Source organism: Hakea prostrata, chromosome 2 (genome assembly GCF_041222555.1).
Source record: "Hakea prostrata isolate BN-2017 chromosome 2, UWA_Hpros_2, whole genome shotgun sequence".
Taxonomy (NCBI): Eukaryota; Viridiplantae; Streptophyta; class Magnoliopsida; order Proteales; family Proteaceae; genus Hakea; species Hakea prostrata.
The window spans coordinates 27,819,548-27,834,374 of NC_142601.1; the positions used below are offsets into that span (position 1 = coordinate 27,819,548).

Consider the following 14,827-nt stretch of genomic DNA (forward strand, 5'->3'; position numbering starts at 1 on the left):
CGCACTCTTGCACCCAACTTTGTTGTTGAATGAGTTGTGCTTCCTTGCGGTCCTTCAAACCGCTCATCTCTTCTAGGGAGTTCTCTCGTTCTCCTAGGTTCTCTTTCTTGTCTTTGGGCGCCTTCCCGAAAATTCTAACCGACATTCTGGTCATCGATTAGTCTTCGCTCTAATTGCGGAGAACGTCTTGGTGGGAGAGAAGTCAATACTTCCTCCCTCTGTATTACGCGCCTTCCCGCTTCGCGTTGATCAGGTGCTTGCGGCACCACCACTTGCCTGGTCAACGTACGAAGCATCTGATTCACCTCCAATAGCTAGAGCTTTAGTTGATCTAGCTAGTACTGGAGTGGATCAGGAGGATTATTACCTCCCTGACCACCTTCTTCCCGTACTTCATGAAGTCGACTTCCCTCAGGGATATCTTCTGGATTATTTCCTCCTGGGAGTTGAACGCCAGCTTCTCGCTGGGCCGTTGCACCTGTTGCTGCTGCTGATCTAGTAACCATGACTTTTTGAAGCGTTTCCCACAGACGGCGCCAAATGATGCGTCCAAAATCTGCTCAGCCCTTACGTCTCTTATGGATGATCTGCAAAAACGAACGTCAGATGTGGCCTGGGGTCGGGAGTCTACCTCCGAAGGCTAAGTCAGTTGATGAACTGATCATAAACGGCTTTGCTTGAGCACATAGCAAAAGAATGAATATGAATATTGAGAATACGATTCAGATTGTGTATATCCCTTTTTTACCTTGTAGGCAGGTGATGTCTTATTTAGTGTGTACCTTCGAATCTCCTTCGTTGGATGTATTGAGCCTTCTTCGGATAGCCGTCAGATCTTAACGAATAGATACGTTTATGGTTTGGCTAATAGATAACTCCTTTGATAATATGATCGTTGTATGGTAGTTATCCATATGATCACGATCATGCTCTTCCGCTAGTTTTGTTAACCGTCTCCTTGATGATTCGTCCACTCCGATTATCACGGATTCGGGCGTGCTTGTTGACTGAGTAAGTTTACTTCCTCAGCAAGCTATCTTTTAAACCTGGCCTCGGAAGCGAGTCGGTTCCATTCTTCCCGACCGGGGTCGAGGGTTGAACTAAGGTCAAACCCGGTTTGATTATAATTTCTCTGTATCACCTACAATACATATTTCCGAGTTAAGATTGTGAGGGATTTCACATGTATTTTGATCAACCAAAATACATACCACAACTATTTCAAATTTTCTTTTTATAATAGTTGTATAATAGACCACTAATGGGTCAGACCAAATCAGCACAAAAAACAAGTGGTTTCTTAACCTCCAGCCCATACCCCGTTTATTAAACCTCGATTTAGTTTGATTTAAGCCTTAACAGGCTGATTATGATCGGTCCAAGCGATTCAACACTAAAATTTGACACCCTTAACCATTCCTCATTTGGGCAGCGAACTACCTTTTTTTTTAGTCCAAGTGTCAACATGTTGTTTACCAAAGTAAGCTTACGTGTCGTTGTAAACATGAAGATGGGAAGATTGGATTGTTAAACATCTCAAACAAATCCCACTTACATATTCTTACCAAAAAAAAAAACCACCCATATAAAGCAATCATCACTCAACCCCCTCTAAAGCCACTTTGAATAAGATAACATTCTGTGTTTCACAGTTCCGTTCGCCGTCTTGGCTTCTTTTCTCTGAAGCTCTAATGGCGAAACTAAGGAGCCTGGTTTTATTCTTTAACCTCTGCTGCCTCTTCAATATTCTTGCGGGTAAGACAGTAGTAAACCATAGACGAACTCGTTTCTGTTTTCGTTCCTTTCTTCTTTAGTCTTAATGGATTGATGGGAACTTTGTTTTCAGCTCATCAACATCTCCATCAGAATATTCGACAACGCTTGGGCCTTTCAAAGCTGTTTGTCTTTGGAGATTCTTATGCAGACACAGGGAATACTGGAAAATCATCAAAATCAAATTCTTGGAAGCTACCGTATGGAATCACTTTTCCCGGTAAACCTTCCGGCCGTTTCTCCGATGGCCGTGTTTTGACAGATTACATTGGTACGTCTCTCTTTGTCTATCACTTATTCTTCACCTTTCCTTCTCTGTCTCTCTCTCTCTTAGTCTTTTTATCTCTTCTCTTTTTAGTTCTCAATAATTGCTTTCTTTAGCTTTGTGGTGGGTTCTGACTTAACTTTTATCATTGTTTTGGTTTGGGTTTCAATATGATTTATCTCTTCTCTTTTCAGTTTGAAATCGTATTCTCACCTACTATCATCCACTGATGGTACGGGGGGCGAGCGGTGTATGATGATCCATGCTTTTGTTTTTAGTTTTTTCTTAAAACATATTTTCTGAAAAATACTCTTTTGGAATTTACATGGTGACATGGTGTATTAGAAAGTAATTTTAGAAAGTAATCCATTGATTGTGTACAATTATTTGTTAAATTTTAGTAGGAATGCCACTTGAAATAAACTTCTTCACATATCGAGATAACATTTATTTTAGTGTTTCTCCGAGTGGCCTAGTTAGTTCTGATCCACCATGCATAGGTAATCTCCTGAACACAAACTTGTAACTTTGTAAGTCGATCACTTGATTTTTTTTTTAATTATTATTTTTTTCTATTCGACAAATAGAAAAGGATTTTTTTTATTTTTTTTGGTAATCCAATCGAAAAGGATCCACGTCTTAGTTTGTACTGATTTGGCATGTGTTTGGTTACTTTTGTTGTTCATTATGGGAGTGGTTGGTTAGGCATACCTCAGTTTTCCTTAAGTTTTTTTTTTTTTGGTAGACTCAGTTTTCCTTAAAAGTTAAACGTAAACACAGCTCTAAATGCATCTAGGCACCAACCACATGCAATTTAACATGGGACCCACAATACTGTGGCTTTAGTTCCTGAGATTTCGCAAAACAGGTGAATAGAGCACCCAGGCTTAATCTGGATTCACATCATCTGTAATTTCTTTCCCTACAATTCCCTATAATTCCCTCATAGGATTGTGCCATGTGGCATTTAAGTAATCCAACGGTCATCCAACAAACTAGAGTTTAAATAAAATTCAAATGTATGGGTGGGTTTAAATAAAATTTAAATTTAGTTTGAATTGGGTAACCGTTGGATTACTTAAATGCCACATGGCACAATCCTATGAGGGAATTACAGGGAATTGTAGGGAAAGGAATTACAGACGATGTGAATCCGCTTAATCTTCACCCATATTTCCTTATTTTTCATGTACTTGTTTAAAATTTCATTTTTGTGGATGTCAAAAACAGCATGTTTTATGGGAATAAAATCTCCCATACCATACAAAGGGAGGAAGATAGGGGCGAAAGCGGCGAGAAATGGGATGAACTTTGCTTACGGAGGCACAGGTGTGTTCCAGACGCTGGCCCCAGAGCCAAACATGACCACCCAAATACTCTTCTTCACACGCGTCCTACACGATGGTGGCCTTTACACCCCTACTGATATCGGTTCCTCTCTCGCTCTTGTCTCTTGTGCTGGCAATGACTATGGTTCTTATTATGCTCGCGGTGGCACTACCGAGGTATGTTATTTTAAGGGTCCCAATAGAACTACTTCAACCAAATTTAACTATTAGAGTCAATTTTCTACGTACCATACACTAGATATTGTACCACATACCATGGCCACGAATGGTGAGAGATCGTCTTTGATGGTTGAAGATCATTTATGAGGATTTGCATTAATTGCTTCATGGTGACTATCAATGATGTGTCGTCAATCGTGACCCCAAACTATCTAAGTCAAGATCCTGTTTGGCCGTGATTGGGCTCAATCCATAGAGCACGGCCTGTTCTTGGTTGGGCTTGGATTGGATTCCACCTTCCTCTCTTTAATATGAATTCTAGTGGTGAATTTGTATCAACCCACCATTGGAGTTCATAGCCTTAAAGAAGCGTGGTTTTAGTGCACCGTATCAAATAGGCATTGTTGACATGAAAATCCACATGGTATCAGATTTGGTTTGAGTGGGTATTAGATAGATTTGCCCTATAACATTCCTTAAAAATTGAATTTTTGGACTTTATTACTCCTTGTCCTTCTTGTGCGACGAAACGGTATCGATCGGTTATTAGTTTGCCCTTTATATGAGTGATACGACACCGAGACCTTGTAAGCCCCATTATCATTCATTGTTCTTGTGAAAATGCTGCTTGACAAAGAAGGCCTGGAACTGACACACAAACTACCATAATGATAGGGCTTGCCGGCTTTTATCGCATCGGTGGTTAATCAACTGGCTTTGAATTTAAAAAGTATTCATGACATGGGAGTGAAAAGAGTAGCAGTTACAGCTTTGGAGCCCCTGGGATGTCTACCTCAGAGCACAAGGACTTGGTCATACAAGCAATGCAACGGATCCCAGAACTCAGCTGTCAATCTCCACAACGTATTGCTGCAACAAGCTGTTGCAAAGTTGAATAATCAGACAAAGGATTCTGCTTTCCACATTCTTGATCTCTATGGTGCTTTCATGTCCACATTCAAGAAACAAGGAGGTGATTGATGCTTCTCTATCTCTCTTGTTGGGTTGTTTGTTTGGTTTGTCTGGTTCTTCTTCGTGGTTAATGTGGGATTTCATTTGTTGTTTAGGAAGCATATTGAAGCCTTGTTGCATGGGTTCGGGGCAGTTCTCATGTGGAGCTGTGGATGCGACAGGTGCACAGCAGTACACAGTGTGCAAGAAACCTAATTCTTCATTCTTTTGGGACGATGTTCATCCTTCGCAGTCTGGTTGGCGTTCTATTTATTCGGCTCTGCATAATTCTCTTTACCAACTGTATCAGTAACTTCACTGAGTTCTTGCAACTTCTGCATCATGTCTCTCTCTCCCCGGGCGCTTAGTGGGTTTCAAATTTGGATCCGGATCAGCTCCTCCTCGTGGGGGCACTCTACTCCCTTCATGGTTAGTGACCACAAATTATAGGAGGGCCCACAGGTTTTGGGTGATGGTTTTTTTTTTTTTTTACCTGTGGGTCCCACATGATTTGTGGTTGTAACAGTCAGAGGAGCACAGAGTGCTCCCTTGACGGGTAGATGATCCACACTCTTCAAATTTAAGGTGTTTCATGCAGTTTTGTGCAAAAAAGTAGCAATGATGTTTGCTTTTGTGGGCAAATAAAAAAATTAGTTGGATTACTGTAAGATTAATACAATTGACTAATGCAAATTTTCCTCTATTCCAAGTTTCAAAAACTTCACATCCCCTCCTTTTATTTATTTATTTATTTCCTCGTTAAAAGGTCATTTTTATTAAAAAAAAATAAACTTACAACAACTACACATAATCATACAAATAAGGAACCAAATGACTCAACTTGCAACTTCAGTTGCACCCAATACACTCAACCTCACTGATTTCACTCAATAATGATATAAGAATGGTAGGGAGAGAAATTTCCTCCACTAGCACCAAATACAAAAAGCAATGGTAGATTTAAAACATGTATCAAAAGGACATCCGTAGGCATCCCACCATAGCTTTCTACTTGTCAAGCTATACTATTGTGCATCTACTTCTAAAGATACCAATGTTGTAGATAATCTGGCAAAATAGTTAGCAAACACAATTTGTGTCCCTATGGCAAAACAAAATTTCAACTGTATGTTGTCTAAGAAAAGTTCAAGCTCTCTTCATCGCTATAGAATTCACCAAGGGAAGATCTTTCTTTGAAAAGTAAGTATAACAGCCGCTGAATCAGTTTTTATCCAAAGCCTATTTATTCCCAAATGTCTACACCATTCAAGGCCTAGGATGTACGAACCCCCAAGAACAATCTATATGATTTAGTGACTAGCTTGTTTATTTTTGAACACACTTGCATCCCCTGCATTTTCTGGGTTCCCAAGAGAGCTACCATCAGTGTTGAGTTTCATCCAACCCTTACTTAGTGGAGACCAAAAGATTTCAGATGGGAGGGAGGAAGTTTGAATTTCAAATTCAATCCAAGTGTTTTCGTGAAATCCCTCAAAACCCTAACCCGGAAATCTATATTGTAGATCCAAAAACACGGAGTGCAGGAAGAAGGCAACTGTGGCCATCTGAATTGAACCCATTGGTTGTGACTTAGAACCAATGGAAGTAGATGGAGATGATACTAAGATAGAAACCTTTTATGATTTTGGAAGAAGATCTAACTTGAATGATGATGGACATGGTAAATGGACTGAGAGTGTCACATCCATAGCCAGACCCTATCCGGGCATACTTGAGTGTGTGATCCACAACCCTAAAGATTAAATCAAGGAAATCAACCTCCCACATTTACAATAATTGTCACATCCACCCAGTCGGTACCCAATCTGGCATACTCGAGTGTGTGATCTACAGCCCCGAAGATCAGTATCGAGGGAATCAACCTCTCACATTCACAATAATACAATCAAGAACAAGATTAAATCAATATTAACAATATTAATTAAAAGATTAGAACAATATAACGAAATAACATCAGAGTGCGGAAATGATACCAATATTATAAATCAAAATGTAGAGTGAGGCGGAATATCACTCCACAGTTACAACGGAAATGTAGCTTGAAGGCCAAAAAGAAGATTTCAACCGATTTCAAAAGAAAGAAATAAATAATCTAACTAAACTAGAGTTTCTTCTACTTTATAAAGAATGTCTTCAAAAACATAAACTTTAGAAACTAAGCATGGCCGCTTCCACTACAAGAAAGGGATAATCCTGGTACGCAACATGATCACACAAGGGATCACCATTGTAATCTTCAAAACTGCTAGCACCTCGAGTGAAGTATACTTCATCGGTTTGTGCTTCCTCATACTGGCCGTCATTGTCACACCCTGCCCGCCGGCCTCGGTTACCCGCCCGACAACTAGTGGGTGTGATTCGTCACAGGATCCACGATTTTAGTCTATTAATAATAATAAATACAAATACATGTAATCAAGAGCAAGAATAGAGCAATAATTAATAAAAATGTTACAGGAGTCCAAATACTCCAATAAATATTCAAGAAATAGCCAAAGGAAAGAATCAAGAATCAAATGTAATATCGAGTTCAGCGGAAGCAAAATAAATAAATTAAATAATCTTCTCTTTGGTTTTCTTTTCTAAATCTAAAAACTAGTTTTCTAAATTAGCAAGTAAAGATGTCCTCCAATCTTTCTCCACACGATCATCAAAATCATGGGAATCTGCCTTCGTCGGCCATCAATGGGTGCTAAAAGTGCACACAAGCATCTTCAGGAGGCTCCATGCTCTGCAAGTCCATGTACCACTGTGAAACCCAGCCCTAACCTTGACCCGGAAACCTTGTTATTTGTAGGTCCGATGACCCGAAGTAAAGTAAGAAGTCAGCTTTGGGCCATCCCAGTAGAGGACTTGGTGTCTGGCTTTGAATCCATGAAGGTTGATGATGAGGTTCTATTTATAGAAACAGAATCCTGATGAAGATCTAATTAGTTGATGGACTTGGAGTGATCTCTATCTTGGTTTGAAGGCATTTCTACCTACTAGGTAAGTCACTTGACTTGTGTGCAAAACCCCTTTAGGTTTGGATTTGATCTGGACCTTCAATTCCCTGTTTTGGCCTTGCTTTATCGCATTGGTCGACCGATTGGTCGATGGGCCGGTCGACCAATCCACTCGACCAATGGGTGCTGTCTTTGGCAATTAGGTTGATTCTTGCTCTATTTAAGCCTAACCTCGAGTCCACTTCGTATTTGCTGCCTCCAAACCCTCTCGGAACGGACCAAAGACCTCTGCAAGTCATCTCTCTTGCATCCTTGGAGTTTTCTTGGCGGATCTTCGTCGGAACTCTTCTTTTTGCATCAAAAGGTATGTCTACTCTCTCTTCTTCTCCTACATCTTGGTTTTTCTTTCCTTTTTGAGTTGAGACAGTAGAAGAGATGCTGCATCCTCTGTTGCAAACATCTCTGAACATGTTCTCATGATCATCCTAAGGATTAAAGGCTAGAACAATGATCTTAACCATGATCATTGCAAGATTTTGAAGGATTCATGATCAAACCATGATTTAATCTCTGTTAATTTCCTAATCTGAATTCTGATCTCTTTGGATCTTCTTTCATTGATCATGTTAGTGGTTAATGGTTGTGTTTTTCTTTCTATGATCCATAATCCATAGAATTCTAGTTGTTCTCTTCTACCTTACTATGTGTTCTTCATGATGCATGATAGTACATATATGGTAGGTTTTATTTCCTTATTTAGATTTATGCTTCTAAGCCTTATTCCATGAAGACCTATGCATGTTTTCATGTTTTCATTACCGAAAGCAATGATCCATCCTCCTACAGTTCTTGTCCTTGTTTTCTATTTCAAAATTCATCAAGATCCATGTTTGAGTTATTTATGGTAACTTTTTGTTTCCTAATTTGGATCTTGATACCTTGATTTGATTAGTGTTTTGAGGTCCCCTATATGCTAGAATACTACTGATGTAGTTTACCCCTTGATTAGTACCCTTTTGAACCACCAAATTCGGATTTCATATCTCAAAACTCCGATTTTATAAGCTACTTTGTCTGCATTGGTCGACTGATTGGTCGATCGGACCACTCGACCAATCCACTCGACCAATGAGTTCAGCAACTCCAAATTGGTCTGCTTTTCGGATGCTTTGCTATATTTTCTGTTAGGGATCTTTCCTAATATGTTGTATATACTTGTTTAGGACCTTCTTCTCAAGTTTGCCAAGATCTTACTTGATTTCTTAGGATTCTTTGCAAGTTATAAAAGGTAAGGATGGTTATTTCCTTAATTACATAGATAGCATGAATCTAGTTTCTATATTTGAATATCATTAATATGTTTCCTAAATTAGATTCTTACAATGATATACTACTGTTGCATAACTTAGATTACAGTAGCATTACTTATTCATATTGAATTGATTCATGTATGATTTACTTACCAATGTTATACAAATGATTGTAAATATTGATTTCTTTCCATATATGGAGTTACCATATATGTGATGATATGAATTGATGCATGTGTATGCTTACGTATGGTTTGGGAAGGAGAGGTGTCCTTTTGACATTTCTGTCCTTGGACTACTACGGGAATATTATGGGATGTTTCCGGAGATGCCCTCTGGACACCTTCCTAAACTGTTGGATGACATATATAGGATTGTCTAGTAGTGTTTGGCTAGGATGTCCTGTTATGTCAGACCCTAATCGGAGGGGTATTGAGACCGAACGACCCGTGGTAGCAATGGGGATTCATGGGCGCTCAAGACCGGTAACCAACCCGTGAGAGGACAGGAATCACATTGTGGGGGCCATTTATTGGTAGGGTTGCATATGGTTAGACTTGGGCTCACGGGCGCTTAAGACCGGTAACCAACCCGTGAAAGGACGTGAGAGCTTCCCGTTTACCATATGTGGATGATCAATAGGGTTGGTGAGTCCGTAGTCAGGGACTATGAGGACTCTAGTGTGAAGGATACCGGAAAGGATCGTCGGGGACGAGGAATGGAAGTATCTGGATCCGACTTGATGTAACCAAGTAGAAGACTTGCATTTGGCTAGGTATTACCCTGACATGCGCCAGTACTTATACCAAATGGTTGTGAGAGAGTGTGTTGACTTAACCCCCTGCCAAGGTTTGTCCCGAGGGATGCCGGACCCATTACCAACTGATGATGAGCGATTGAGACTTTCCTAAAGAAGTACGGTGCTATGACTTAAAGCATGTCTGCCAATAGAGACCAGCATACATAGAGTTAGAATCATTCATTCATTGTGTGTCTCATATCATATTGCATTTATGATTGTTCTGGAATCCTGCCATTTATGTTATTATGGATTTTAACTGCCTTACTGAGTTTCTTTGAAACTCATTCCTTTATTGTACAATGTTGTTAGACTATCCTGCAGGTACGGAATACTATGACGGTTCCTATGAGGAAGCGCAAGGCGAAGAGACATATCTCCAGGAAGGTGATTGCGGTTACCACAATTACTCTGAAGATTCCACGGGTGGTTATGCTCCGTACAATGCTTAGTCCGACCATTGAGTGGAAGCGTCCTTGTGCTATCTATGAGATCTACACCTACAAGGATGTCGTCTACAAAGTGGAGAATAATTTAGTTACCCAATGTACTTGCTACTGGGATTAGCTTTTATCTAGTTTATTCTTTCGAGCTACTTTTCCGCTGGATGTAAAGTGGGATTTTTGCTTCACTTTACTTATCTGTTGACACTCTGATTATATATCTATTATTCCGTTTCGTTTATGATTCATTCTTTCTTTATTGAATCTATGATTTATCTTCCGCACTCTTGTTATGGTTGTTCATGATTATGTTATTGCTTATGTGGGAGGTTGATCACTCGATACCTGATCTTCGGGCTGTGGATCACACTCTCGGGTATGCCAGATAGGGTACCGGCTGGGAGGGCGTGACAACCACTGTCTCTCTCACATCAGCTTCATACGAGAAGGCTCTTTCATATGAATCATCTCCAACTTCCGACGTTGAGCCACCATCTGTACAACTCATTTAATGTATACAATGAAAGGAGTGAGTTCTGACGAACTCAGTAAGGAACAGACAATTCTCATATATATATATATATATGAATGGTATGAAATAATGAATGGTATGCATAAATATGAATGTTACTAATGTCTAACTATGCAAGTCTCTAATAGCTGACATGCTTTATGATATACACCAGCCCTCCTCTGGGTAGGTTTAGTCACTTTGATCCGGCAAGGACTGGTTACCTCTGTAGGGATCCTGGGTAAAGGGGTAAGTCCACACCTGGCTCTCAAAACCATGGCTGGGGGTTAAGTCAACACTCTCTCACCACGACCGTTAGCAATGAGTACTGGCGCATGTCGGGGTTTCTAATCCAATGCAAGTCATAATGGTAACATACTATATGGAGTCCAGATACTTCCCTTATGACACCAACCAACTCGGTTCAGTATCCTTTGCAACCTAGGAGTGAGAACCCTCACAAACTGGATACCGCTGTTGGACTCCACTCCTTAACCCTATGGTCATCCACATATTATTGGGGCGGATGCTCTCATGACTCCTCACGACACCCGATCTGCTCCTTGGACGTCCATGAGCCCAACCCTAACATATGCAACCCTACCATTGCATGACCAATAGTGGACCACTGAGTCTCCGCACGGGATTGGTTACCGCTGTAGGATGAAACAGAGTCATGTCACCATTGTCACGGGTCACTCGGCTTCAATTCCCCTGCCGAAAGGGTAATAGCATGTGGGGTAACTAGCCATGAAATTCTAGACTCCCCTAGGTATGTCATCCAATAATCATGATAGTGCTAGAGGCATCAGTGAGCATGTGTCCCATACCACAGCCCTCTGATATCTCTAGCCAAGATATCCCAATGGAATACCCCTTCCATCACAACTACACTACATCACTCTTTATCATGTCATGAACAGTTGTGCAATATCATAAAAGATGAAGTACATCAAAGAACACCACTAATAGCAAGTATACAATAAGATTCACATGCTTTATACAATTACAACAAGTTACATGATCAAAGAATAGTAAATAAAACAGCTGAATCATCATGTATATGTAATTGCATATAAATAAGAATGCATGCCCTTACTTGTAATTTAGTAGAAGTCCTCTAACTTGCAATCCAAAAACTATTATAAGACTTTTATTTGAAACAGAGAACACCTAGGCATAGGGTTACAAGAATGTATAAGAGTCAAGAGTCAAAACAAATCCAAAATCAAACCTACACTGTCACTGGAAACCAACCGGTTGCTTGTGGCGGTTGCTTAACTTAAGCGACCGCCCCTGTTTCAGACAGTTTCCAACTCCGAAAATCAAACTTTTTATCATCCGATTTCAATCCATTTTGGGATGATCTTAGTCCGAAATTCAATCTTAATAGGTCTAGAACAAAGGGGTAACAAGAAACCCTAAAATTAACAAAGATCAACCACCTAAATCATTCCCCTTAATGGGATCCATCCATTAAACAAATGCGGGGATTCGTTTCCGACAGGGATCTCATCAAGAACATTGAAAAGGGAAATACAACTAATCAATTGGGTAACCACTAAAATAATGGGGATGGGTTCATATCTATCAGAGGTTAAAAAGAAGAGAATAGCAGATGGAGATTCATTACCTTAATCAGAATCACCAAGAATAGAAGAGAAAAGGTTCCATATCATTACAGCACTTCGCCCACCTTCTAGCACGTTTCCACTGCCGCCTAATCGCCCAAAATAGCAATCCCGAACATAATAATGCGTTAATAGGGCGAGGGATGCTATTTATAACGAATAGGGGGCAAAATAGGGCATTTTCCCGCAAGCAGAACCGGATGGTCGCTTAAGGCGGTCGCTTGGTTTAATCAATCGCCACTAGCAACCACCCCCAAGTATATTGCTATACAAGGGTGCTTTGCTCAGGGGGTTGAAAACCTAGCCCTAAACAACACATGGGGGATGTCTTACCTTCATTCCGAACATCTCCAAACACCACATGCCTTCTACCGGAGGTCCCACTTCCCAGTAAGGCAGATTCTTCAACAAGAGAATCCAAACCCATGGGTTCTAGATATGGATCATGGACTTCTATCTAGACACTCCACAAAATTAATCTGACTAGACCTTCGAGTTCTCGGACCTGCAATACGGATTCTGGGTTAGAAAAATAGGGGTTGTTAAGTCATAGTCATTAATACCTGTAGAATAATCTAACAAAAGATGTTTGCACGAAAGGAGTGAGTTCAAGAGAACTCAGCAAGGCAAGTTATTCCATAACAACATAAATAACATGATAGCAAAACATAGCATGATTCAATATGATATTAGACAGACAATGCATGTATGAGTGTAACACTATGTATGTTGGTCTCTATTGGTAGACATGCTTTAAGTCATAGCACCATACTTCTTTGGGTAGGTCTCAAATCACTCACTTTCAGTTGGTAATGGTGTCACATCCACCCAGCCGGTATCCTATCTGGCATACCTGGGAATGTGATCCATAGCCAGAGGATCAAGGATCGAGTGGCCATGCCTCTCACATACACAATAACATAATCACGAACAATATAATCAATGTTTTAAGCAAGTAATAACCAGATCAAATGGATAAGAAAAGATGATCAATCAGAGTGCGGGAAATTATCAAGTATCAAGTACATATCAAGAAAACTCTTAAAAGAGAGAGAGAGTGATCAGAAGTCACTCCTTCTCAAAAGCAGCGGAAAAATGGTTGATTAGTTAAGTTACAATCCCAATATCAAGAGTAAATCCAAAGAAGTTAATACAACATATCCATGTTCCAAAATGACAAAAAGGACCTAAACTAGGGTCTCCTCTGTCTTGTATAAAGTGTCCTCGTATGTGTACACAAAGGAGACCAAGCATGGCCTCTCCCAAATCAAGGTCGGACTAACTCTAGTACGGAGGGTAATCACCCTCAGCACCTTCACCACAATCTTCGTAATAGCCAGAACCTTCACCGTAGTATGAGGTGTCACACCCCGCCCGCCAGGCCCGGTTACCCGCCTGACGACCCGTGGGTGCGAACCGTCACAGGATCCATGGTTTTAGTCTATCAATAATAATAAATACAAATACCCGTAATCAAGAGCAAGAATAGTGCAATAATTAATAAAAAGGTTACAGGAGTCCAAATACTCCAATAAATATCCAAGAAAATCAAAGGAAAGAATCAAGAATCAAATGTAATATCGAGTTCAGCGGAAGCAAAAAGAATAACTAAATAATCTTCATCTTCAGGAGGCTTCATGCTCTGCAAGTCCATGTACCACTGTCTGTCTCACATCAGCTTCATACGAGAAAGCTCTTTCATACGAATCATCTCCAACTTCCGACGTTGTGCAACCATCTGTATAGTTTATATAATACATACAATGAAAGGAATGAGTTCCAACGAACTCAGTAAGGAACAAGCAATTCTCATATATATGTCAACACAATCCACGAATGCACATATGAAATGATATGGATATGCAGAAATATGAATGCTACTAAGATCTAACTATGCAAGTCTCTAATGGCTGACATGCTTTAAGATATACACCAGCCCTCCTTTGGGTAAGTCTCATCACTCTGATCCGGCAAGGACTGGTTACCTCTGTAGGGATCCTGGGCAAAGGGGTAAGTCCACACCTGGCTCTCAAAACCGTGGCTGGGGGTTAAGTCAACACTCTCTCACCACGACCATTGGCAATGAGTACTGGCGCATGTCGGGGTTTCTAATCCAATGCAAGGTCATAATGGTAACATACTATATGAAGTCCAGATACTTCCCCTATGGCACCAACCAACTCGGTTCAGTATCCTTCGCAACCTAGGAGTAAGAATCCTCACGGACTGGATACCTCTGTTGGACTCCACTCCTTAACCCTATGGTCATCCACATATTATTGGGGCGGATGCTCTCATGACTCCTCGCGACACCCGGTCCGCTCCTTGGACGTCCATGAGCCCAACCCTAACATATGCAACCCTACCATTACATGACCAATAGTGGACCACTGAGTCTCCGCACGGACTGGTTACCGCTGTTGGATGAAACATAGTCACGTCACCATTGTCACGGGTCACCCGGCTTCAATTCCCCTGCCGAAAGGGTAATAGCATGTGGGGTACCTAGCCATGCAATTCTAGACTCCCTAAGTATGTCATCAAGTAATCATGATAGTGCTGGAGACATCAGCAGGCATGTGTCCCATTCCACAGCCTTCTGATATCCCAAGCCAAGATATCCCAATGGAATACCCCTTCCATCACAATCACACTACAATCACTCTTTAT

General features: G+C 40.6%; 1 protein-coding gene across 1 annotated transcript; it reads left to right on the plus strand.

Annotated features, from left to right (window-relative positions):
• The first annotated feature begins 1,635 nt into the window (after positions 1-1,635).
• Positions 1,636-5,209, plus strand: LOC149024171 (GDSL esterase/lipase At5g03610-like). The gene is made up of 5 exons (XM_089142897.1): positions 1,636-1,755; positions 1,847-2,044; positions 3,269-3,543; positions 4,222-4,519; positions 4,614-5,209. Exons 1-5 carry the CDS (start codon positions 1,692-1,694, stop codon positions 4,808-4,810), a joined length of 1,032 nt encoding a protein of 343 aa, XP_088999023.1. The 5' UTR covers positions 1,636-1,691; the 3' UTR covers positions 4,811-5,209.
• The last annotated feature ends 9,618 nt before the right edge of the window (positions 5,210-14,827 follow it).